The sequence below is a fragment of the Nomascus leucogenys genome, chromosome 12, assembly GCF_006542625.1.
Source record: "Nomascus leucogenys isolate Asia chromosome 12, Asia_NLE_v1, whole genome shotgun sequence".
Taxonomy (NCBI): Eukaryota; Metazoa; Chordata; class Mammalia; order Primates; family Hylobatidae; genus Nomascus; species Nomascus leucogenys.
The window spans coordinates 58,791,949-58,818,171 of NC_044392.1; the positions used below are offsets into that span (position 1 = coordinate 58,791,949).

The 26,223-nt window shown below is 42.5% G+C and overlaps 1 protein-coding gene across 5 annotated transcripts in view; it reads left to right on the plus strand.

Annotated features, from left to right (window-relative positions):
• Positions 1-26,223, plus strand: part of VTCN1 (V-set domain containing T cell activation inhibitor 1) — a 68,843-nt gene that overhangs the window by 29,586 nt on the left and 13,034 nt on the right. For 2 of the 5 annotated variants that reach the window (XM_003268049.2, XM_004089969.1), the window contains exons 2-3: positions 11,715-11,779; positions 23,345-23,692. In XM_003268049.2, the coding sequence (XP_003268097.1) occupies positions 11,715-11,779; positions 23,345-23,692 (413 nt within the window). Of the gene's footprint in view, positions 1-8,623; positions 8,698-11,714; positions 11,780-23,254; positions 23,693-26,223 lie in introns of those variants that run through there. The other 3 variants (XM_004089968.3, XM_004089970.2, XM_004089971.1) reach the window with 3 other exon arrangements.

Consider the following 26,223-nt stretch of genomic DNA (forward strand, 5'->3'; position numbering starts at 1 on the left):
ATCTGCCTGAGGCCCAGATCATGGTGACTGATGACCAGGGTGACTGATGACCTCCCTGAAATTCACGTCCCTCACGGGGAGCCTGCCCTGTCCTTCCTCTCAGCTCTTTCGGGGCCTAGTTCCCCCTCCCAGCTCCTGTCTCAAGCCCTTCCTCCTCTTCTCGTCACACAGGTTCGGCCTCCTGAGGTTCACCTGCCTTCCCACTCCCTTAAATCCATTTAGAAAAGAGAAGGGAGGGCACGTTCTGGGCTGGCCCTCAGGAATGAGCCTGAGGCAGGTCAGAGCTGAGCTGGGCTCTGGATGGGCCTGCTTCTGATTACCTGGGAAGAGGTGGAAGGGTGTTCTAAGCAGAGAGCAACCGGGCAGTGAACAGTCTGATGAGAATACAGGGATTCCTAAAGGGAGAAGGGTTAGAAAAATAGCTTGGGGCATTTAAGGGTGGTCTTAAATTCTAGGATCAGTTTCAACTTTCCTTTTTCTTTTCCATTACCATCAGTCAAGAACAGTTTGAACTTTCATAAGCAATCAGGAGTTACTTAAATTTGGGAATAGTGAAAAGTAAAAATAAGAATTTACTTTTTTTGTTGTTGTTGTTAAGACAAGGTCTCACTATGTTGCCCAGGCTGGTTTCCAACTCCTGGCCTCAAGCAATTCTCCCACCTTGGCCTCCCAAAGTGTTAGGACTACAGGCATGAACCACCACGCCTAGCCAAGAATTAACATTTATAGTTTTAAAATAATAGCTAATATTTACGTTTTGTAAGGAATCGTTTGTTTCTTTGGACCCTCACAATAGCCCTGTGGAAAAAATCGTGTTGAATCTGGAGGCAGGTATAGGATGAATTGCAGTGTTGCCCAACTGTTCATGTCTCCTGCTCCTGTGGAGCCCCCGTTAGGAAATGCTGGGTTCTTTGTAGAGTGGATAAGGGGAGGAATAGCAGCAGCAGCTTCTTTTCGTTGCATCCATTCCAGAAATGATCAGGCTGTCCCTGAGCGGTGCTCCTGCCCTTATCTACGGCTGGGCTGGAGGAGGAGAGGTGAGCAGAAGTGGAGAGAGGTGGGGAGAGCAAGGGGATGCCAAGATTATGGTGGGGAGGATTTGGTGAATGGACAGCAGCCAGGACAACAGCTAACCATGAAAAGAAGTGTTCATTAGCAGCCAGACCTCACCCAGGTGCTATGAGCACCCCTGCAATCTCTCTTAACCTCCACTTTGGAAGACACACAATTAGGCTGTTTTTGTTCACATGACAGAGACTGCTTATGGGATACTCAGCTTTTCTAACAGTACAGGCCCTTTGTGGGAGGGTCATGAAAGGTTTGGAGTGTGTTTGCTATTCAATACAATGGGATCAGTTATGCTGCTGAGGGAATCTTGTGGAAATGTTTTTTTCTCTGCAGTGAGAATAAGGAGGAGCAGGAAATACAGGTATGATTACAAAAAGGACTAGTAATCAACCTTACATTGCCTTTTGTCTCGCTCTGCTTGTGCCAGTGACAAATAGTGTGCACAAGGATGATGATGAAATGCTAATGCATGCTTATGGCAATCAGGGTGATGTTATAAATAGGACAAGCTTAAGAATAAAATAGAATGGCTTTGCTGCAAACTCAAATACGGTTTAAGGAAAGGTGTCTATTTGTTAACAATCTGAAATTTTCCACCTGATACTCATGCGCCTTCCAGTTTTCCTTCCAGAGTCCCAAATGAAAGACACTTCCTGGCGGGGAGAGAAATGTTTTTCAATCTATGTAAGATTGGATGTGCTGTCCTTCCATCAGTTACAACTGTGCAAACACAAGCCTAGCCACTGATTCGAATCCCAAGGTTTACAAATTTTTTGATTAATATAAAATATGGGATAATGGTTAAGACCAATGATGATGGCATCTGAGACCTGAGTCTAATCCTGCTCTCTTTAATTTCCCAGGACTGAGTCCTCAGGGGAATTACTTAACATTAGGCCTCAGCTTCCTCATCTATAAAACAAAGATAATAGTGTCTATCTCCGTAGGTCATCATAGGGATTAGATTAGATGGATGAGGCAATGTACTCAAATAAATATTAGCTATCATTCTTATATGATTAACAAAAGTTTTAGGAGGCATGTACAGACAAAGCCAAGGCCAGAGCAAATCCCAGGGAATATCAAATTACAGAATCATGTAACTAATTATTTGAAAGGGCCTTTCAAAATTGTTTGAAGCTTTATCTGGTACTAGAAACTTTTCCCACCCCCTGTGTGTTTACCCAGGCCCTGCTTGCACATGCATTTGCAGCCCAGTGTCAGCGAGCTCTGTTGGAAAGTTTCTCCGTATTTTGAGTCTAAATCTAATCTAGAACTTTCACTCAGTGCCTCTGTTTCTTCCTCCAGAGTGATGGAGAACAAGCCAAACACCACCTTTCAAATACTGAAATGATAGCACTATATTTAGTCTTCTTTACATTAAACCACCATACTTCCTTCAACTATTTTTCAAAAAACATGATTTCTAGTCATATCACCGCCCTGATTTCACTTCTTCTAAATCAGTGGTCCTCAGCTGGGGTGACACGTCTGGAAACATTTTTGGTCGACACAACAAGGGTAGTGTTGGTACTGGTATCTGGAAGTTACAGGCCAGGAATGCTGCTAAACATGCTACAGTGCACAGGATGACCCCCAATAACAAAGAATTATCTAGCACAAATAGTTCATAGTATGGAGTTTGAGAAACCTTGTTCTAAGTATGCATGTTAATCAGTGTTCTTCTTAAAGTGTGGGCTAAAAATGTGCATGGAGGAGTGTCAGCTAACATTGCTATTGTACTGCCATTACATTGCTATTAAATTAGCCTGAGATTCCCCTGGTTTTGTAGCTAGCAGTGAATTAAAGCCTCCTTTCATGTGTTTCTGCTAACCCAGGGATGGAATACATGGGGCCCACATGCTCACTTAGAAAACATTCGTAAGGCTGGGTGTGGTGTCTCACACCTACAATCCTAATACTTCAGAGGCCAAGGTGGGAGGATTGCTTGATGCCAGGAGTTTGAGACCAGCTTGGGCCACATGGTAAGACCCTGTCTCTACATGAAATAAAATTAGCTGAGCGTCGTGGCACATGTCTGTAGTCCCAGCTACTCAAGAGGCTAAAGCGAGAGGATTGCTTGAGCCCAGGAGTTCAAGGCTACAGTGAGATATGATTGTGCAACTGCACTGCAGCCAGGGAAACAGAACTGGGAACTGGGCCCTGTCTCTAAAAAAAATAAAAAATAAAAAAAATAAAACAAAAGAAAGAAAACACTGAAGGCCAGGTGCGGTGGCTCACGCCTGCAATCTCAGCACTTTGGGAGGCCGAGGTGGGCAGATCACTTGAGGTCAGGAGTTTGAGACCAGACTGGCCAACATAGTGAAATCCCATCTCTACTAAAAATACAAAAAATTAGCCAGTCATGGTGGCACATGCCTGTAATCCCAGCTACTCAGGAGGCTAAGGCAGGAGAATTGCTTGAACCCAGGAGGTGGAGGTTGCAGTGAGCTGAGATCACGACACTGCACTCCAGCCTGGGTCACAGAGAGAGACTCTATCTCAAAAAAAAAAAAAAAAAAAGAAAGAAAGAAAGAAAGAAAAAAAAAAAAAAAACATGCAGCCAGGTGTGCCTGTAATCCCCACACTTTGGGAGACCAAAATGGGAGGATCACTTGAGGCTAGGAGTTTGAGACCAGCCTGGGCAACATAGTGAGAACTTGTCTCTGCAAATTTTTTTTTAAATTAGCTGGGTGGTGTGCACCTGTGGTGGTGTACATCTGTAGTCCCAGCTATTTGGGGGAGGTGTGGTGGAAGGATTGCTTGAGTGTGGGAGGCCAAGTCTACAGTGACCCGTCATTGCACCACTGCACTCCAGCATGGGCAACAAAATGAGGCTGTCGCCACCCCCACCCACCCCGCCAAAAAAAAAAAAAAAAAAAGAAAAGAAAATACTCATTAGTGGTGGCACTCTTCCCTGTGAGCACAGAGACAATCTTGCAGTCTTTTTCAACACAATATTCTAAGCCACCACTACCAGTCATTCAAATGATTGTTGGCATACAAGATGAAATCTTTCTGCCAGCCATGTTACCCTAGTTTCACAGTGTTGGGCCCCAGGTCATGATTCAATTCTGGGGCCTGTGCTTTGGAAGAATCCACTAAACTGTGCTGTGATTCTTGGGGGTAGCTACAAAGAAAAGAGGATGCTTCAGCCTGATACTCAACAGCAGCCAAGTCTCTTATATGCAATTCCCCAAAATTCCTTTCCCAAATACAAAGTCTGGCCATCTGCTGCCATGTTGATGGAGCAGGGGCTGCCCAGAAAGGATGTCCTGTCTCTTCCACACACAGCTCTCAAGCCCCACATAATGATTCCTCCTCATTGCCAAGTTCTCCTCAAGCCTGCACTCACCATTCCTGATGCTTCTGCTCTCGGTTTCCTGGACCAAAGCTGGCCTTGACTTTACCAGTATAAAGAGATACAGGGAGAGGGGTAGAGGCCAGGAAACATACTCTACACCTTGAATTCTTCAGCAAAACAAAAACTGGAGTAGACAACAATCTAAGCTTCTCAGAAACCTGAAACCTATGCTAATCAATATCTAGGAAATGGTTAGTTTTACCTTGAAGCCCAATGTTTTATTCCACATAGCATTTAAAATAATTCCTTTTCCCCTTTATAGGAAATACTTTTTCCCCATAAAGAAATTTCCTTTCCCGCTTTTAATCTCCTTTTTGCTTTTTTTGTTTTTTTTGAAATGGAGTCTTGCTCTGTTGCCCAGGCTGGAGTGCAATGGCACAATCTTGGCTCACTGCAGCCTTTGCCTCCTGGGTTCAAACGATTCTCCTGCCTCAGCCTCCTGAGTAGCTGGGACTACGCATGTACACCACCACGCTCAGCTAATTTTTGCATTTTTAGTAGAGACAGGCTTTCACCATGTTGGCCAGGCTGGTCTCAAATTCCTGACCTCAAGTGCTCTGCCCTCCTCGGTCTCCCAAAGTGCTGGGATTACAAGCATGAGCCACCACACCCAGCCTTAATCTCCTCTTTGGATAGGCTGAAGTAAATGTCTTTAATTTCAGCATTCTTTATAAACCTAGTCACCTCATTGGTTTGTGAACAATGTAATATGTTTGCTGCAACTTGATTTACTCAAATATCCTGCTTGGTATATTCAAATAAATCACACATTTGCAAAACTAATCTAGTTTTCAGAGTTTTAAACATTTATCAATCGCATGAGTGGAGCTAAACTAATGATCTATAAGGAATGTGGTATCTCCCAGTTCTGTTAGTATTTGAGAAGGAGGCAGAAACTCGAGAACATAGAAACCATTCATGTTTGAATAAAACAAAAAGCATTTTATGTTTTCCAGACTGAGCATTTTGAGCTTTCCACACTGTGTAGCAGATCCAGAAAGCTCTTGTTTTAGAAAAGGTGCTCGAGGAGGTGACAGGAGCCTTCCAAACATGAGGCCTCCTGCCACTTTTTCTAGAAGTATAGCATGTAGTTAAGACCTCAAGTCTGTAAGTCATACTCCCTCAAATTGAAACCTGACGTTCCCACCTTCCAGTTGTGACAGCTTCATCTGTTACTTAAGCTAAGCCTCAGTTTCCCCACATGTGAAAAGGTAATGAGAGTAGTGCTTACCTCATGGGGTTGCTGTAAGGTTGAACGAGATACCATATAATGAAGCATTACGCCTGATAAGCATCGGCTCTTGTTATGCCATGCCATGGACCTCTGATAAATGAAAGATTGTTTAAGAGATAGGTGTCTCTGGCCAGGCGTGGTGGCTCACACCTGTAATCCCAGCACTTTGGGAGGCCGAGGCAGGTGGATCACCTGAGGTCAGGAGTTCAAGACCAGCCTGGCCAACATGGTGAAACCCTGTCTCTACAAAAAATAAAAAATTAGCCGAGCGTGGTGGCACTTACCTGTAATCCCAGCTACTCAGGAAGCTGAGGCAGGAGAATTGCTTGAACCCGGGAGGCGGAGGTTGCAGTGAACTGAGATCATGTCAGCACACTCCAGCCTGGGCAACAGAGTGAAACTGTCTCAAAAAACAAACAAACAAACAAAAAAAAAAAAAAAAAGAGAGAGAGAGGTATCTCTATTCTGGTTTATTTTTTGGTGTGTGATACAGTAATACAGGCTGTCTGCTGCAGTATATGTTTCTATAGCATCAATGAGCTCATGTGTGGTTGAAAAAAGGGAATGATGGCAGGAGAACATGGAAGTTGTGTTGGTTCACATGCCTTTTCTTTCAAAGCAAGGAGAGTTGAAATAGCAGAATAGAATGAGAACTTCAGTGGGAAAAGCTTAGCATGGCTTTCAGTTCTATTTTTATTTTATTAAAAAGAATTTTTTTGAATGAACATCTGCACACGGGGCTCCCTCTCCAGAGAAGTACATCCTACCCTTGCGTGTCCTAGGCTGCACATCCACGGCACCCACCTTCACAGTGACCACGCCAGCTCACAGCACCCAGCAGCGGGAGTGTTTATTTTATTATATCTGTGCATTTTTTATATCCCCTGAAGTAGTTTCTGGCCCTACTGAGCTGCCTGCCTTGTCTAAGTTCTCTCCCGAGGTACTAGTTATTGTTTCCGTTAGTAGACTAATTACAAAGTCGCATAGGTTTCGAGCCCTCTGCCTGTAAGCCTATTTTCCCCCATAAGGCCTGTTACCTTTATTGTGTAATTTCGCAGAATGTGAGGTTTTTCAGGAATGTGCATATGTTTTAACAAAGGCCCAATTTCTTTCACGTGCTGCAGAAGGCAGCAGCAGCTGAAGCAGGCATGCGAGGGAATCGAACCAGGCCCTCCTCAGGAATGGGGACAGAATTCCAGGCTGCAAAGCTGCTCCTTCACCTGGAAGGCTCTGGGTTCTGCAGCCTCTGAAAGCACCTTCCCAGCCCACAGCCCAGAGCTCTAAAGTGCAATGCTTAGATCCTGACCCCCTGCACCCCCAGTGCAGCAGAAATAATACCTTTTCTGTGTGTTTCTGCCTTGGACAGAGAGTGTGTAACAGCATGGATCAGCTCAATATATTTCTGAATAAAGCCTTTCTCTTCACTTTCTTGGAAATTTGTTCATGGAAATGCACTTTGATTATCTCTGTTTCCCCTGGGTTTAAATTCTTCCTACCTCCCTAAATCTCGGCTCATTGCAATCTCCAGCTCCCAGGCTCAAGCAATTCTCCTGCCCCAGCCTCCCTAGTAGATGGGATTACAGGCACGTGCCACCACGCCCAGCTAATTTTTGTATTTTTAGTAGAGACAGGGTTTCACCATGTTGGCCAGGCTGGTCTTGAACTCCTGACCTCAGGTAATCCGCCCACCTCGGCCTCCCAAAGTGCTGGAATTACAGCCGTGAGTCACCGCGCCTGGCCTGTTCGTTTCTTTACTAAAGCCCTGATCACATTCTGCCTCAGATTATTACAAAGGTTTGTGTGTATGTAACCTCAGTTTAACTATAAGCTTCTTGAGGACAGGGACCTTGTTTATATCATCTCTCCATTTCTTTCATATTGACTAGCACTATGTCTTTCACACAGCAAGTACTTAATAAATGTTTACTGAATAAGCAAGTCCTCCAAAAGCATTGATTTTTATTTGGGCCCTTTTGTAAAGAGTGGGTAGCAAAAGTACACTATGAATCCCAATGCAGTGGTTAGAAGACATAATTTTGCATTAAAAATTTCCTGCAGCATAGTTATTGGAAACCATTGAGGGGAAAGCAAAGATCAGACAGCAATGTAAGAACCCCTGAAGTGAAATTTTTTTTCATCTTTCTAAAAAATTAATAAGCAATAGACAAGAATTAATTTGGCTGCTCTGGTAGATCCTGCTTCTCTTTCCAAGGCTCTGGAAGTTGAATTGTTTCCCAAGGGAATACTAGTTTGGAACAAACCTCAAGGTGATTCTTGCTCCGATAGGGAATTTGGTGACAGATGGCAGGGTTCTGTATTCACAGCGAGGGAAACGTGGGCCTGGTGTGATGGAGGGGCTCAGGAGCTTTGGCTGAAATGCACAACTTCTATTGTCCCCCTCTTCTTGGCAAGGGCCCAGGTATCTGTTCAGTGTCGCTGTTCAGGTCCCCTCCCGTAAAAGTCACAGCTTTTAATAATAAACTTACAGTAATAGCTTATACATAAAATTCATTTAAAAAGTAGTGTATGAATAGCCCTTTCTGAATAACGCCACATTCACTGTCTAATTTGATCCTCAAACAACGTTTTTGTATTAGTTTGCTAGTGCTGTTGTAACAAAGTATTGAAAACCAGGTGGCTTAGAAATGGAAATGTATTATCTCACAGCTCTAGAGGCTGGTGGCCAGGATGGACTTGCCTGCAGGATTTGTTACCTGTGCGGGCAGTGAAAGAGAATCCACTGCATCTCTCTCTTAGCTTCTGAAGTTTTGCTGGCAACCTTTGGTGTTCCTTGAGTTGTAGATTTCTACTTTCATCTTTACGTGGTGGTGTGTGTGTATGTGTGTGTGTGTTCATCTGTGTCCAAATTTCCCCTTTTTATAAGGACACCAGCCATATTGGATTAGGAATTAACCACTACCCTACCCTAGTATGACCGTAACTAATTACATCTGCAATTGTGTCCAGAATTTATTCCTTCTGGTGGGTTCACAGTCTTGCTGACTTCAAGAATGAAGCCGCTGACGTCGCGGTGAGTGTTACAGCTCTTAAAGGTGGCGCGTCCGGAGTTGTTTGTTCCGGAGTTTGTTCTTCCTGGTGGGTTCGTGGTCTCTCTGACTTCAGGAGTAAAGCCACGGACTTTCACAGCAAGTGTTACAGCTCATAAAGGTAGTGCAAACCCAGAGAGGGAGCAGCAGCAAGATTTACTGTGAAGAGCAAAAGAACAAAGCTTCCACAGCATGGAAGGGGACCCGAGGAGTTTGCCGCTGCTGGCTGGGGTGCCCAGCTTTTATTCCCTTATTTGGCCCCACCCATGTCCTGCTGATTGGTCCATTTTACAGAGCGCTGACCATGTGTTTACAATCCTTTAGCTAAATACAGAGCGCTGATTGGTGCATTTTTACAGAGTGCTGATTGGTGCATTTACAATCCTTTAGACAGAAAAGTTCTTCAAGTCTCCACTCGACCCAGGAAGTCCAGCTGGCTTCACCTCTCCCAATGACCCTATTAGTAAGTAAAGGCACACTCTGAGGTACTTGGGGTTAGGACTTCAACATGTGAATGTGGGGGGGACACATGCAACCTTTATAATAGGTAAAGCAGGAATTACTCTATTTCCCATTTTACAAAAAAAGAAAATGAGCCTCAGAGAGATGAAGTATTTTACCCAAAGTAAATGAAAACCCTAGGCCACACACAAGTCGGCTGCCTGTCTCAGTAGTCAAAGACAGCAGATGGTGCCTCTCGCTATGACTTTATCTAGCTGTTCTCACTCTCCTGGACCAGTAAGAACTGAGGCTACACTGAGGTGTGGAAAAAGAGGAGCAGTGGCCAAATGTGGTCTCCCCTTGGAATCAATTTAGCAGATGCCCTATTATTTAAAGCTTCACTTGCTGCCTTGTGGCTGCACCTTATGAGGGCTTGGCCTGCAGGGGAACTGTTGTTTCTGTCTGGTGGGCCCATTCCTGAGCCATAGGAGGCTGGGTACAATGAGCCTATTCAGGGCAGAAAGTGCAAAGCCCCGCGTTTCATTTTTCTCTCTATAGCATCGTTCTTTGCCTCCCTGTGCCTTTCTTTTGTCCTGCCTATTGAGTAACATCAGCGTGGGTGTTGGGAGCGTGTGAATTGGCAGCCGTGTGAGAGGGCGGCTGAGGACGTCTGGCCGATGATGTATGCGCCAGGACAGGCAGCAACGGGCGAGCTTCCCAGGAACCACTTTGACCTGTGCCTTTTGCTCTGCCTGAGTCACTCTCACGAGCTAAAGCAGGTGACCCCTCATGGAGTGCTTGTTCCCCTTGGCAAAGAAAAGGGTCATGCCCCATCGTTGAACTCCAACCCTTGGTACGCTTGGAGGGAGTTGAGTACAGATTTAAGAGACAAATTCTAATCTCTGCTCTGCCACTTGCCAACTATGTGACTTTAGGGAAGATGCTTAATCTCCCTGTGTCACTTCCTCATCTTATAAAATGGAGACAATAAAATTTGTTCTCCTTCTAAGGTTACTAAATGGATAATTGATATAAGTTATACATGCTGCTTGGTTGGAACAACATGTCTGCCATATAATTCTAACACTTAGTACGTGTAAGCAATACTTCCTTATTTGTTTATTTAGTTTCCCAGGTGTCGTTTGTTAATCTGTTCATTAAAAATTGGTGAGGATCCACCAGTTAGAATGGTGATAATTAAAAAGTCAGGAAACAACAGATGCAGGCGAGGCTGTGGAGAAATAGGAACGCTTTTACACTGTTGGTGGGAGTGTAAATTAGTTCAACCATTGTGGAAGACAGTGTGGTGATTCCTCAAGGATCTAGAACCAGAAGTAGCATTTGACCCAGCAATCCCATTACTGGGTGTATACCCAAACGATTATAAATCATTCTACTATAGAGATACATGTACACATGTATGTTTATTGCAGCACTATTTACAATAGCAAAGACTTGGAACCAACCCAAATGTCCATCAGTGATAGGCTGGATAAAGGACATGTGGCACATATAAACGATAGAATACTGTGCAGCCATAAAAAAGGATGAGTTCATGTCCTTTGCAGGGACATGGATGAAGCTGGAAACCATCATTCTCAGCAAACTAACACAGGAACAGAAAACCAAACACCACATGTTCTCACTCATAAATGGGAGTTGAACAATGAGAACACATGGATACAGGGAAGAGAACATCACACACTGAGGCCTGTCAGGGGGGTTGGGGGCAAGGGGAGGGAGAGCATTAGGACAAATAATGCATGCAGGTCTTAAAACCTAGATGACAGGTTGATAGGTGCAGCAAACCACCATGACACATGTGTACCTATGTAACGAACCTGCACGTTCTGCACATGTATCCCAGAGCTTAAAGTAAAATAAAATAAAAAATAATTGGTGAGAATCATATCAAAACACAGTGGTTGTGTTTAGATGATGGGATTACAGGTGATTTATTTGTCTCATTTTTGCTTGTTTATATTTTCTAAACTTTCTGTAGTAAATCTGTTTTTGTTTTTGTTTTTTTAATAAGAGAAAACAGACTCCCACCAAGGACTTATGGAGTGCAGTAGATGAGGTGTGAGTGGGTACAAAGTGAAGAAGATGCGACCATTGTCCTTAATGGAGTTTAAAGTCTATGGAAGGAGATAAGACAGGGAGACAAATGACACAAGAGTGGACAGTGATGCTCAGGATAGGCTGGGAACAGGACCAGTCCTTCTCAAGTGGCACCTGGCATTAAAGATGTGTTTTCATCATTCTTGCCCCAACAGTCTCTACATATGGTCTTCCCTGATCTGGAAATAGGACAGTAAATGGCACAGTCAGAGGCAAGGGTCACTCTTTTCATTGATCCCAGAGCCCCAGGGGGATGGGGATGGAATTGCTGAAATTCCTTTCTAAGGTACCCATTTCTAGGAAGAAACTTATGTGGAAGAAAAAGTTGAGATGCTTTATGTGACTCATCTTATCCACAACAGATTTGTACCCCAGTTGCAAAGCAGCACATCAAGAGGAATGGAGAAGTAATTTTCTGTTTCTCTCTCTCTTCCCATAGCATAATTAGCATCATCATTATTCTGGCTGGAGCAATTGCACTCATCATTGGCTTTGGTATTTCAGGTATGTGATTTCTTGCATTACTACAATCTATTCACCCCTCACCATTAAACTCCTAATCACTCAGTGTGTTAGCATGGAAAGAGCCCAGAGCTTGGACCCAGAAAACCTCAGAGTATAGCATTCATTCTTCTACTTCTTGTGCTTTCTCCACAACTAGTCATTTGAGTCCTCGACTTCAGTGTCCTCATTTTTTATTATTTATTTATTTATTTTGAGACAGGGTCTGGCTCTGTTGCCCAGGTGGGAGTGCAGTGGCATGATCTGAGCTTACTGCAACCTCCACCTCCTGGGTTCAAGCCATCCTCTCACCTCAGCCTCCCAAGTAGCTAGGACTACAGGCATGTGCACCACCATGCCAGGCTAATTTTTTCATTTTCAGTAGAGATGGGATTTCGCCATGTTGCTCAGGCTGGTCTCGAAATCCTGAGCTCAAGCAATCCACCTGCCTCGGCCTCCCAAAGTGCTGGGATTGCAGGCCTGAGCCACCGTGCCCAGGCTAGTTTCCTCATTTTTGAGTGGGGAGATACTGTCAACATCACCAGTTAAGTTGAGATAATCAAATGAGATGTTTATCAGTAGTCTATCAGTCAGTGCTGAAGATGTCATTCTGGGATCATAGGTAAAGTGCTGCCTCTGAGCCATTCTGTCAGTGGTTGGCCTGGGTAGATGATTTCTTTGCAACGAAGCTTCAGCTGAAGTGTTAAAGAATATCAAGTCTTTATACACAGGGGTCTTAGGTAAAGAGACAACTGGTCATGACTACTATACCATGTAAGAAACAGATACCCCTGTAGCACAGATGGTTAGTTTCTGAATGTAGCTAGCCAATGTCAGTTGCAGAAGAGTCTTCACTTTCCTCTTCTGCATAGGCCACTCCTCTGAAGCATCTTTTATGGATGCTGCTTTAATTTTGACACTGAATGAGTTAAGGCTGGCAGCTTTCTTCTCTGAAGCAAATTGTCTGCTCTTTTTTTCATAAACCACCTGACTCAGTCCAACACATTCATTTTAACTCAGTCTGTGACCAAAGCTCCGTAACTTTATTTTCTATATTCCAGTGGCCTTTCTGCCACGCTTCTCCAGTGTAGACATGCTTCTCCAGTGCCACTCAATACTGTCACAAAAGCAAAGCTAAGAAAACTTGCTAGAGTTGTGTTTGCTAGAAAAGACATTCATCCCTTCCCCACTTTCTTTGTCATCAATCATATATTTTAGGCCAGTTGTGGTGGTTCATGCCTATAATCCCAGCACTATGGGAGACTGAAGTGGGAGTACTGCTTAAGGCCAGAGTTCAAGACCAGCCTGGGCAACAAAAAGAGACCCTGTCTCTACATTAAAAATAAAAAAATAAATAACATGTATATTTTATCTTTCATTCATTTTTTTCTATTGGGGTATTTGTCTTTCTCTTTTTGATTTGTAGGTAATTCCTTGTATATTATGGATGCAAACTAGTTACAGGTATCACCAAATCTCTTCTACTCTACACTTTGCTTTTTTACTCTCTTAATGATGTTTTTCAATGAGCAGAAGTTCTTAACTTTAATTTTTATTGATCCTTTTCTTTATACTTGGAGCTTTTTGTAACCTGTTTAAGAAATCTTTGCCTATTCCAAGGTCGTGAAGATGTTCTTCTAGATTATCTTGTAGAAGCTTTATTGTTTTGTCTTTCACATTTATATCTGCAAACCGTCTCAAGTTAATTTTATATGTAGTACAAGAGAGGGGTCAAGATTCATTTTTTCCTTATGGTATCCAATAAACCCAGCACCATTACTGAACACACTGTCCTTCCCCCACTTCCCTTCAGTACCATCATGGTCGTAAATCACATATCCAAATGTGTGGGGATCTGTTTCTGAATTCACTAGCCTGTTTCATTCTAATATTGATTTCTATGTTAATTTATTTCTTTTCCTGTTCATAATCTTGGTTGTTTTCTCTCAACCAAGTTTCTGAATTCACTAGCCTGTTTCATTCTAATATTGGTTTCCTATGTTTCTGTTTCTGATCTGTTTCTGAATTCACTAGACTGTTTCATTCTAATATTGATTTCCTATGTTAATGTATTTCTTTTCCTGTTCATAGTCTCGGGGTTTTTTTCTCTCTCTTTCTGTCTATTCTTCTTTCTCTTCTTCTTCCTTCTGCTCTGTCTTTCTCTGTCTCTCATATACTAAAATAGATTTATAAGGTGTTGTTAGCTTTATAGTAGTTTTGAAAGAACCAACTTTTAGCTTATTTATATTTTCTCTGATCTGTATTCCTATTTTACTAATTTTGGCTTTTATCTTTATTAATATTCCTCTTCCTGCTTTATTTGGCCATCTTTCAATTCTTTTTCTAATGTCTCAAAATAAAGCAGCTTACAAGGAGTATGTCCAAAAGGCCAATACATAGCTTTTAATAGATACTGCCATTCAGTTTTCCAAAGTGATGAGCCAATCTACTCTTCACCAGCAATGCATGAGAGATCGAGCTCTCCACACCCTCACCAATACTGGGTGTTGTAGAATTTTGTGGTTTTAATTTCTGTTTCCTGGTGACAGAGACTGAGTACATTTTCATGTGCAAAACATGATGTGGAACTACAGAAGAGCACAAAAGAGTAAGTTCTGTATGATTCTATGCATATGAAGTTCAGAAACAGGCAAATGGATCTCTGCTGGTCAAAGGTAGAATAATGGTTCTTATTACCTTTGGGGACAAGTAAGCAGGTAGCGGTGAGGAGGGGTGTGAGGGCACTGCTGGGAGGGCAGTAAGGTTCTATTTCTTGGTGTGATGATGGTTACATGGAATAAAGTTATAATCATTCTTCAAGCTGTACATAACGTATGATGTGTGGATTTTTATGTTTGTATACTTCAGTACAGACATACAAAAACATTTGTAAATGTATATATATAAACATAAAATGTATATAATGTCATGTAGGTATATATACATTTTATGTTTATATACATATATATTTTTTTTTTTTTTTTTTGAGACAGAGTCTTGCTCTGTCGCTCAGGCTGGAGTACAGTGGCATAATCTTGGCTCACTGCAGCCTCTGCCTCCCAGCTTCAGGTGATTCTTCTGCCTCAGTCTCCTGAGTAGCTGGGATTACAGACGCGCACCACCACACCTGGCTAATTTTTTGTACTTTTAGTAGAGATGGGATTTTGCCGTGTTAGCCAGGCTGGTCTCGAACTCCTGACCTCAAGTGATCCCCCCCACCTCGGCCTCCCACAGTGGTGGGATTACAGGTGTGAGCCACTGCTATCTGATTTACATATATATTCTGTATAAGGAAATAAAGTATAGACTGATAAACCAAATATTTTGGAATAACTTTTAAAGATAGTAATGCTAAAGTACATTTTGGTACCTTCCTCACTAAGGCTTAACTCTTTTTTTCTTTTTCTTTTTTCTTTTTTTTTTTTTGAGACAGAGTAGCTGGGATTACAGGTGCGCACCACCACACCTGGCTAATTTTTTGTATTTTTGGTAGAGACAGGGTTTCACCACGTTTTGCCAGTATGGTCTAGATCTCCTGACCTTGTGATCCGCCTGCCTCGGCCTTCCAAAGTGCTGGGATTACAGGTGTCAGCCACCGCGCCAGGCCACTAAGGCTTAACTGTTAATTATAACTTACCTTATTCCTGATCTTATACATCACCTTCAATTAAAACCCTAGTATTTATTTGTCACTCTCTAAATCTTGATGACTAAACTTTCTTGGACCTAAGGCTCATTGGCTTTGCATCAGAACTCTTAGAGAGTTGTTTGTCTTTTGGTTGTTTGTGGTGTTGACTACCCTAGCAAGAATTTTCACAATATCATAACTTCCCTGTGTTAGTCAACGGGTTTGCTACTTATATCTTTCCCTGTTGCATAGCGACAGCCACCTCAAGAACTGAACTCAGTTCCTTGAATGCACAGGGTGCTCCGTAAGTGCTTTTTGAATGGACAGTTGGATGGATGCATGGAGGTGTGGATAGATGGAAGTAATAGTCTACTCAATCCAGTAATGTACCATCAAAAATTTAAAACTCTACTACTGCCAAAAAAAAGGTGTTCTGCCTCCTTCCCATTTCACAGGGTGACAGCTGGTTATTTGGATAAAATGGGCAGTTTGTTAGTTTAACACTGTTTCGTTGGATTTTTTCAATTGCCTCTATTAAAAGGACTATAACATTTATCAGACATATTATCGCACTTTAAATGAATTCAGTAAAATGTTAGCTGGTTTAATATATAAGACATTGAAATTAAGCAAATAGCATTAAACAGATGATGATATGTATTAGGCCGTTCTTGCACTGCTATAAAGAAATTCCTGAGACTGGGTAATTTATAAAGAAAAGAAGTTTAATTGGCTCCTGATTCTGCAGGCTTTACAGGAAGTATGGTGCTGGCATCTGCCTGGCTTCTGGTGAAGCCTTAGGGAGCTTTCAGTCATGATGGACGGCGAGGGGAAACAGGCATGTCATATGTCGAAAGCAGGAGCAAGAGGGAGAGAGAGTGGTGGGGAGGTGCCACATAAGTTTAAACGACCAGATCTCATGTGAACTCAGGGCCTGAGAGCTCACTTATCACCAAGGGGATGGCCCAAGCCATTTATAAGGGATCTGCCCCCATGACCCACACACCTCCCACCTGGCCCCTCCTCCAACATTGGGGATTATATTTCAACATGAGATTTGGGTGAATACAAATATCTAAACTTTATCATGATGATAATATCTTTTGAATCCTTTCTTCATGCACTTCACTGTACTAAATAACTTTGCATGCATGATTTGCCTTACTACACACAACAAATAGGAGGTAGATGTTATTACTATGATGAGATGAGAAATATGTGGAAGGACACACAACAGTCAGCAAGTGAGCATGGCTGTATTTCAAGCCTTAGGAATTTGCTTCCCGAACCTACACTCATTGGTATGTCATCACCCCATACCAATGAGACTTCAACCCAGGCAGCCTGTACCTGTGCCATGTTCTCGAACACCATGTTCTGCTGCATTCCTGCGTTGTTCCCATATCTGGCCTGGCCCAGTGTCTTTTTTTTTTTTTTTTGAGACGGAGTCTCGCTCTGTCGCCCAGGCTGGAGTGCAGTGGCGCAATCTCGGCTCACTGCAAGCTCCGCCTCCCGGGTTCCCGCCATTCTCCTGCCTCAGCCTCTCCGAGTAGCTGGGACTACAGACGCCCGCCACCACGCCCGGCTAATTTTTTGTATTTTTTTTTAGTACAGACGGGGTTTCACCGTGGTCTCGATCTCTTGACCTCGTGATCCGCCCGCCTCGGCCTCCCAAAGTGCTGGGATTACAAGCGTGAGCCACCGTGCCCGGCCCCCAGTGTCCTTTTAAATTTCTTCTCACAGAGGCAACTGTTCTCCCAACCCCACCGTCTTCTTTGGCAAGGGTGACACTCACAGGTTTGACCCCAAGGTTAGGCTTTGCATTTCGACCTTGTAAGCCATGTACTGTGGTGCCCATCTGGACAGCTGAGTTTTAGCAGATGCTGATGACCATCTGCTGAAGACATCTAGCATGCTCTCTGTGCTACTGGAGTGTACGAACTTGTCTTTCTGAGTCATTTCAAAGGACAGCTCATTTTCCAGGTTTTATCCAGTGCTGTAGGCTGCCCCAGCATCATAGTTTCTGTAAAGAATCTTTGCCTTGTGTTACCTGTACCCCCACTTCAAGATATTCCTGCCCCTACAACGGAGCGCTGATTGAATAGTACTCCCACCGTGTGAACCCAGAGCTGCTCAGGTTTCGTCTTGCCCCTGCTTTAACAGCCCCACTTTCCTCGTGCAGACACGAGCTGTGGTAGTAATTAGCCCTCACAAGCTGGATAATTTTCAGTAAGTGGCGCAGTCTTGCAATTTTAAAGGGGTTTAATGAAATCTTAGAGGTAAATGAAATGCTTAAAATCTGTGCCCATTTAATAGAATTCTCTATCAATAGCTACCTGCCTCTAGCCCATCTCCATGGGGCCCTTTTGTCCTTTGACTCAACAAATCACACAAGAATCTCTGGTGGAGTGAGTCTCTGTCTCCAAAAAATAAAAAAAAAATATCTGGTGGTCAATAGGCCTGGAGAGTCATACGAGGCCAGATGGCATAATCCTCCTTGAGCCTATGTCTGTTTGCAAGTCTGAATAGTTTCTTTTCTTGTGAGAAGTAACATTTACATGTGGTTGCTTGCAAATTAAATTTTATCACTTTTAACAATCATTTATTCACTTAACAAACAAGTATTTTATTGACTGCTTTCTGGGTGCAAAGCAATGGCTAGGTCCCTGTGGTTTTTTTAAGTTCTCATTGGCTCTTATTTCTCTTGTTTATTTGACATTGGGGTGGAGGGGATTTAATCAACATTACACTCATTCCATCTGCCACATCATTAATGCAACCTTAAATGACTGGAACCTGCAGCAGGTCCCTGGGGCATTCCACAGCTGCCTACTTTTAATCATTAACTTCTCTGGGAGATATTTCAACGGATTCCCTAACTGTGAGCTCAAGGCCAACATATTAAAATTAATTCAGTAATACAATTACTGAACTAAGGTATGTCATTACCATTTCATTCTCTCCATAAACTGTGCTAATCATGTATTTTTTCTGAGAAGTAATTTTTCAATTCAACTTTAATGGCACTTTATCAACAACCATCAAATTTACCCTTGCTCTAACATAGTTGTATTTGATTCATGATTTTATTGTGAATCTCTCAGTATTTTTATTGCCTTCCTTTTCACTGGATCACATTTCCCCAAAATTTAGATGTGGTAATCCTGCCAAACGTCCCTTACTCCTATAATAATTTTAGCCTATCTCAAACAATGCTTTGATTTCTACTGATTTCCATTTATTTATTCATTTATTCATAAACTCAGCAAACATTATTTTTCTCTGCAGAAACATAGCTCTAGGCACTACAGGACTTACAGATAGGATTAAGACAGTTTCTGCTCTTGAAAAGCTCACAAACTAGTTCCAGAGATAGACTAGAGACCAGGTAGAGGGAGACAGCTGCTATAATAAAGGCCAAAAAAAAAAAAAAAGTTACAGGAAAGTAAAGAGAGAATCTACTAATTTTTCCTTTGGTGAATTAAAAGAAGGTTTCATGGGAGGGCTGCCTTCTGAACAGACTTTGAATATAAGTAGAATTTGCATAACTGGTGATAAAGAAGTGTGAGCTATGAATTAATAGGTACAAGATGAACAGGGGTGTGAAGGTGCACAGTGTAATTGTATAACCCATGCTAGCCTGGGATGACTTGGATGTCATTCTTTAAGTAACAACACTTCAAAAGCAAACTGAATCTTTAAATCAATGTTCAAGAAAATACTAATGCAGAGAATGGAGGTGTGTTGTGTTCTTTTTACATAGCAAAAACTTCATTTTGTCCTCTTTCGTAAATCCTCTCCCAGATCTCCCACAGGAATGGCCATGTATGGCAGCTGCTTCCAAAGTCTCTCTTCTCACACTCTCAAGCCTCTAAAACATCCTTCCAAACCAGGCTATGTACTTGTTTTTGTCTCCTCTTCCTCCTTTTCTAGCTGTAATTTTTCTTCCATCAGTAGCCTTCTGTTCTTTCTGCTGCAAATCCATCTAGATTAGCTTCTCCAGTTCTCTTTCTCATTCATTACCCTCATTTACTTTGTAGAGGTCTAGGAGTCAATGAGATAATTCCAACCCCTAATAGGCTGGAAGAGGAGAAGAGCCAAAGATATCCTTATGTTGATAATGCTTACCTCTCACATTAAAACAACAACAACAACAACAACAAACACGTCTGCTTTGTTTGTATGTTTTTTATTTAAGGCAGAAAATCAACAAATAATTTGATACAGATAGACAGAATGGACTACGAAAGGATGTAGTTGGAGATAAGGCTGCAAAGACAGCAATAAGGGCTAATATGTATAGAGCATTTACTATGTACCAGGCAGTGTTTGGCTTTGAAGTCCAGGCTGGAAAATCTGAAATCCATTCCACAGCTCTTAGGAACCATTAAAGATGAGTGATTAGAAAACAGACATGTTCAAATTGTACTGTAAGAAGCTCTACCTGTAGGATTAATGCATGTAAAATGGATTGGATGGAGGCGAAGATGAAAGGCAGAAATACCAATAAAGAAGCTGAAAAGTCCAGTTAAGAAGTTCTCGGGACCCGTTATGTTGGGCTTTTTTGGCTGTAAGAGAGACTTGTGCAGGCCACTTTAATATCAGGTGTTGTTTAAAGGATGTGCAGAGATTAGGACAGGAACTAGACCTGAACACCCCAGGATCCAAGACAGCTCTGGGGATGGAAGACTCTTTCCATTTTTCTCTCCCATGGTCTCTCCCCCATACTTCTTTGTGTCTCCTCCACTCTCCTCTTGGGCTCCAAGGCCATCTGCCCTTAGTTTCATATCCAAGCCACAGAAAGAGCCTCTCAAGAAGATTCAGTTAATTAAATCACCCCAATAGGTGTCCTCAGTCAGCAGCCCCCAGTGTACAATGAACAGCTGATTGATCCTTCCTTGACTGGGTAGGCTGTAGGCTGGCCAAGTGAGGAAGAAGCAGTTGGATACAGCTGGCACATAATTAATATTTCTACTGGTGGTATGTCTGGAGAGGAGAGGGTGGCTTTCATTTTAAACCAAAAATCAGCTGAATTAAATACAGTTCTTCATTATGCTATAGCTAGCACTCTAAACTTGATCAAATCACTTACTTTTGCAATGCCTTAGTTTCTTCATCATTCAAACAGAAATAAAAGTTACAGCACTTTAGAATTCAGCATTCTTCAGAATGACTAGCCACATTTAGTTAACATGAGATTTCACTTCTGTGCCACTTCTGGTTAACTGAGAATAGCAATACCTTACATGTGTAATTACAGTTTGCAAATCAGGTTAATATCCATTTGATTTGATCCTCACAAGAAACCTTTAAAGTAGGTGATATAGTTTGGCTCTGTGTCCCCATCCAAATCTCATCTCAAATTATACTCCTATAATTCCCATGTGTTGTGGGAGGGACCTGGTGGGAGATAATTTGAATCATGGGGGTGGTTCCCCCCATACTCTCATGGTAGTAAATACATCTCACAAGATCTTATGGTTTTATCAGGGGTTTCTGCTTTTGCATCTTTCTCATTTTCTCTTGCCACTGCCATGTAAGAAGTGCCTTTCACCTCCCACTATGACTCTGAGGCCTCCCCAGCCATGTGAAACTGTTAAGTTCAATTAAACCTCTTTTGCTTCCAAGTCTCCAGTATTTCTTTATCAGCAGCATGAAAATGGACTAATGCAGTAAATTGGTACCAGTAGAGTGGGGCACTGCTGAAAAGATACCCAAAAATGTGGAAGCAACTTTGGAACTGGGTAACAGGCAGAGGTTGGAACAGTTTAGAGAGCTCAGAAGAAGACAGGAAAATGTGGGAAATTTTGGAACTTCCTAGAGACCTGTTGAATGGCTTTGACCAAAAGCCTGATAGTGATATGGACAATAAGGTCCAGACTGAAGTGGTCTCAGATGGAGATGAGGAACCTGTTGAGAACTGGAGCAAAGGTGACTCTTGTTATGTTTTAACAAAGAGACTGGTGATGTTTTGCCCCTGTCCTCAAGATTTGTGGAACTTTGAACTTGAGAGAGATGATTTGGGGTATCTGGTGGAAGAAATTTCTAAGCAGCAAAGCATTCAAGAGGTAACTTGGGTGCTGTTAAAGGTATTCAGTTTTATAAGGGAAGCAGAGCATAAAAGTTCAGAAAATTTGCAGCCTGACAATGTGAAAGAAAAGAAAAACCCATTTTCTGAGGAGAAATTCAAGCTGGCTGCAGAAATTTGGGTAAGTAATGAGGAGCTGAATGTTAATCCTCAAGACAATGGGGAAAATGTCTCCAGGGTATGTCAGAGGTCTTCATGGCTGCCCCTCCCATCACAGGCCTGGGGGCCTAGGAGAAAATAGTCTGTGGGCCGAGCCCAGGGTCCCCATGCTGTGTGCAGCCTAGGGACTTGGTTCCCTGTATCCCAGCTGCTCCAGCTGTGCCCAAAAGGGTCTTGGGCCATGGCTTCAGAGGGTGCAAACCCCAAGTCTTGGCAGCTTCTATGTGGTGTTGAGCCTGTGAGTGCACAGAAGTCAATAATTGGGGTTTGCAAACCTCCACCTAGATTTCAGAAGATGTCTGGAAATGCCTGGATGCCCAGGCAGAAGATTGCTGCAGGAGTGGGGCTCTCATGGAGAACTTCTGCTAGGGCAGTGCAGAAGGAAAATATGGGGTTGGAGCCCCAACACAAAGTCCCCCCTGGGGCACCACTTAGTGGAGCTGTGAGAAGACAGCCACTGTCCTCCGACCACAGAATGGTAGATCCACTGACAGCTTGCACTGTTCTTCTGGAAAAGCAACAGACACTCAATGCCAGCCTATGAAAGCAGCTGGGAGGGAGGCTGCACCCTGCAAAGCCACGGGGGTGGAGCTGCCCAAGACCATGGGAATGCACCTCTTGCATCAGCATGACCTGGATGTGAGACCTGGAGTCAAAGGAGATCATTTTGGAACTGTAAAATTTTGGACTTGCATAGGCCCTGTAACTACTTTGTTTTGGCCAATTTCTCCCATTTGGAATGACTGTATTTACCCAATACCTGTACCCCCATTGTATCTAGGAAATAACTAGCTTGATTTCGATTTTACAGGATTATAGGTGAAAGGGACTTGCCTTGCCTCAGATGTGACTTTGGACTGTGGACTTTTGAGTTAATGCTGAAATGAGTTAAGACTTTGGGGGACTGTTGGGAAGGCATGATTGGTTTTGAAATGTGAGAACATGAGATTTGGAGGGGCCAGGGATGGAATGATATGGTTTGGCTGTGTCCCCACCCAAATCTCATCTTGAATTATACTCTCATATTTCCCATGTGTTGTGGGAGGGACCCAGTGGGAGATAATTTGAATCATGGGGGCAGTTTCCCTATACTGTTCTTGTGGTAGTGAGTAATTCTAATGAGATCTGATGAGTTTATCAGGGGTTTCCAATTTTGCTTCTTTCTCATTTTTCTCTTGTCACCCCCATGTAAGAAGTGCCTTTTGCCTCCCTCCATGATTCTGAGGCCTCCCCAGCCATGTAGAACTGTAAGTCCAATTAAACCTCTTTTTCTTCCCAGTCTCAGGTGTGTCTTTATCAGCAGCATGAAAATGGACTAATATAGTAGGTAAGACAGACACTGTTACCTCCAATTTTCTAAGATCCAAGGAGGTTACATGACTTATTGAAGGTTACATGGCTATTAAGTGACAAAGCCAAGACTTGAATTTTCATCTTCAAACCCCAAGTCCAATGTGTTCTCAAGGTTTGGGTTACTTGGTCTTACATAAGCCATTATATATGACAGATCTGCTATATATATCAAAATGATTGTCTTCCTGCTCTTTCTCTTCTTGTCTTCTTACTGCCTCTCATGTTCTTCTATATTTTTAATTTATCACAGAAGTCTCTGTCTGGCTTTCAGTAATGAAGGGTTTGGTTGTAGAAGTTCCAAGGCTTCCCTTAGCATTGATCTTTGCTTCCTGAACTGCAGGGAGACACTCCATCACAGTCACTACTGTCGCCTCAGCTGGGAACATTGGGGAGGATGGAATCCTGAGCTGCACTTTTGAACCTGACATCAAACTTTCTGATATTGTCATACAATGGCTGAAGGAAGGTGTTTTAGGCTTGGTCCATGAGTTCAAAGAAGGCAAAGATGAGCTGTCAGAGCAGGATGAAATGTTCAGAGGCCGGACAGCAGTGTTTGCTGATCAAGTGATAGTTGGCAATGCCTCTTTGCGGCTGAAAAACGTGCAACTCACAGATGCTGGCACCTACAAATGTTATATCATCACTTCTAAAGGCAAGGGGAATGCTAACCTTGAGTATAAAACTGGAGGTGAGTTACTTTTGGAGAGAGATTTTTTAAAGCACCAAAAGTATTTAAGGCTAAAGATTATGAGTTGCTTATGAAATATCATGTTGTGACCAATATCAGAGAATGACACTCCCAATTCTGCTAACAGCTGTTTTTACCATTTTATGGCCAAGACCCACACCAACCCCAAAAGTAGCCAACTATAAGAGAGGCCTTAAAAATCTTTTGTTCTGGGTTCTCGCTGCTTCAGAATTTCCAGGTGTGTTCTCTATTCAACAAAATAAATGTAGTCTCTTTTGTGGTAGCCCCTGGTACAGCTAATAAGAGCAGCCTAGCCTGGGATATTTCCATGCTAAGTAGACCCAAGCCCAATCCTGAAATCAGTATCTTCAGAGACTCATGACAGTGGGTGCATTTTAGAAGTTCAAAGGGAACTAACCAAAATGAAAACAACATTGTCCTACAAACTCATTAATTCCCCTTCCCCTGCAACAATGAAATCCACCCTTTGTTGCCAACCCAATTTAACATCTATTTTCTGAATTTATATACAAAGGACTCAGGTACTGTGAGGAGTACAAAGATGATTAAACAGATTTTCCCTACCCTTGCAGAGCTCATAGTATAGATCTCATAGAGTTAGGGGTCAGGACAGAGATAATAAAAGTCTGTAAATAATAATAATTAGTAAAGTGTATCAAATGCTTTAAGAGAAATATAAATAGAGTGATTGAGAGGAAGAGAGAGATCCCGTTCAAATGCATAGGAGGGAAGGGATGGGAAAGCCCCCTGGAGAAGCTGGTATTTCAGGCGAGCCTTGAAGGACAGGCAGAAACCAGGCCTTTCCAGCCTAAACTAGTATGCACAGGCCTTTTTTGCACACCTCATAACATGTATATGCAATGATTCGAAGCTCAGATCTAGAATCAGACCTGTGTAAGTACAGTGGCCTGGGCAAAGCAATCTCTCTGAGCCTCAGTTTCTTCATCTTAAAATGGGATCATGTCAAAGGGATACTGGAGCCAACTGAAAGAGCTTCCAATGGCAAAGCTGGAACAATTTAAGCAACAAAATAAATAACATAGTATTGAATTATAACTCAAAGGTACAGAATAAATACATATGACTTCATACTTATTTAAATAAATGAGGGATATGAAACAAATTCCCCTTACAGATGAATTCCAAATAATTTATTTAGATCTCTTCCCTCCAAAAAGTGGAGCTTGAAACCTTCCCTACCCCACTCAGGGTATATTGGACTTAGTGAAGTCCAGCTTCCAAAGAAATCTGGCAAACACTGCTTTAGCCAGGTGATCCAGGTTAACATCATTAATAAGTCATGTCAAAAGCATGTACCTTCTGATATAATGTGATGAGAAGGGCACTTTACCTCCTGTGCTCTTCCTCTCTAAAACCTGTAACCTCAGTTTAATCAGGAGAAAACATCAGATGAATTCCAACAGAGAGGCAACCTACAAAATACCTAACCAGTATTCCTCAGAACTGTCAAGGTCATGGAAAATACCTAACCAGTACTCCTCAAAACTGTCAAGGTCATGGAATACACAGAAAATTGGGAAAACATGACAGACTGGAAGAAACTCAGGCAACATGATAACTAAAAGCATGGTGGTGTTCTGGATGGAATCCTGGAACAGAAAAAGAACATTAGTGGAAAAACTGTTGAAATACAAATCAAATCTGGAATTTAGTTGATAGTAATGTATCATTGCCGGTTTCTCTGTTTTTTCTTTTTTTTCTTTTTTTTTTTGAGATGGAGTTTCGCTCTTGTCGCCCAGGCTGGAGTACAACGGCACGATCTCGGCTCACAGCAACCTGCGCCTCCCGGGTTCAAGTGATTCTCCTGCCTCAGCAGCCTCCCAAGTAGCTGGGATTACAGGCATGCACCTCCACAGCTGGCTAATTTTGTATTTTTAGTAGAGACTGGGTTTCTTCATGTTGGTCAGGCTGGTCTCAAACTCCTGACCTCAGGTGATCTGCCCACCTCAGCCTCCCAAAGTGCTGGGATTACAGGCATGAGCCACCGCGCCTGGCCTCCAGTTTCTCAGTTTTGACGAATGCACATTGGTTAAAATGTTGACATTAGAGGAAACTGGATGAGGCCTATGCCAGAACTCTATACCTTCTATGCAACTTTTCTGTACATGTGAAATTATTTCAAAATTAAAAGTTGATTTTTTTTTAATGGGGATGATAGTATTCACAGGAGTGTTGTGAGGATCAAATGAAATAAGGTCTGGAATACAGTACTGGCACAGAATATACCCTCAATGAATGGTGATTCATTGTCATGTAAACTTAGTTTCCCACATCATCACCCAAGAGCGTCTTCCCTGCCTGCTCCAAGCATGAGTCTTGTCTCCCCTGCTAGAGAACAGACTCCTTAAGGGTTAGGCAAGGGCTTTCCTTTTACGACTTACTCAGCACCAGCTCAGTCCCGGGTAAAGGAAGCCGCCAAATAAATTAATAAATTATATTTTACCCGAATAAAAAGTCCAGGCTTAAACATTTTTCCACAACTGTCTCTC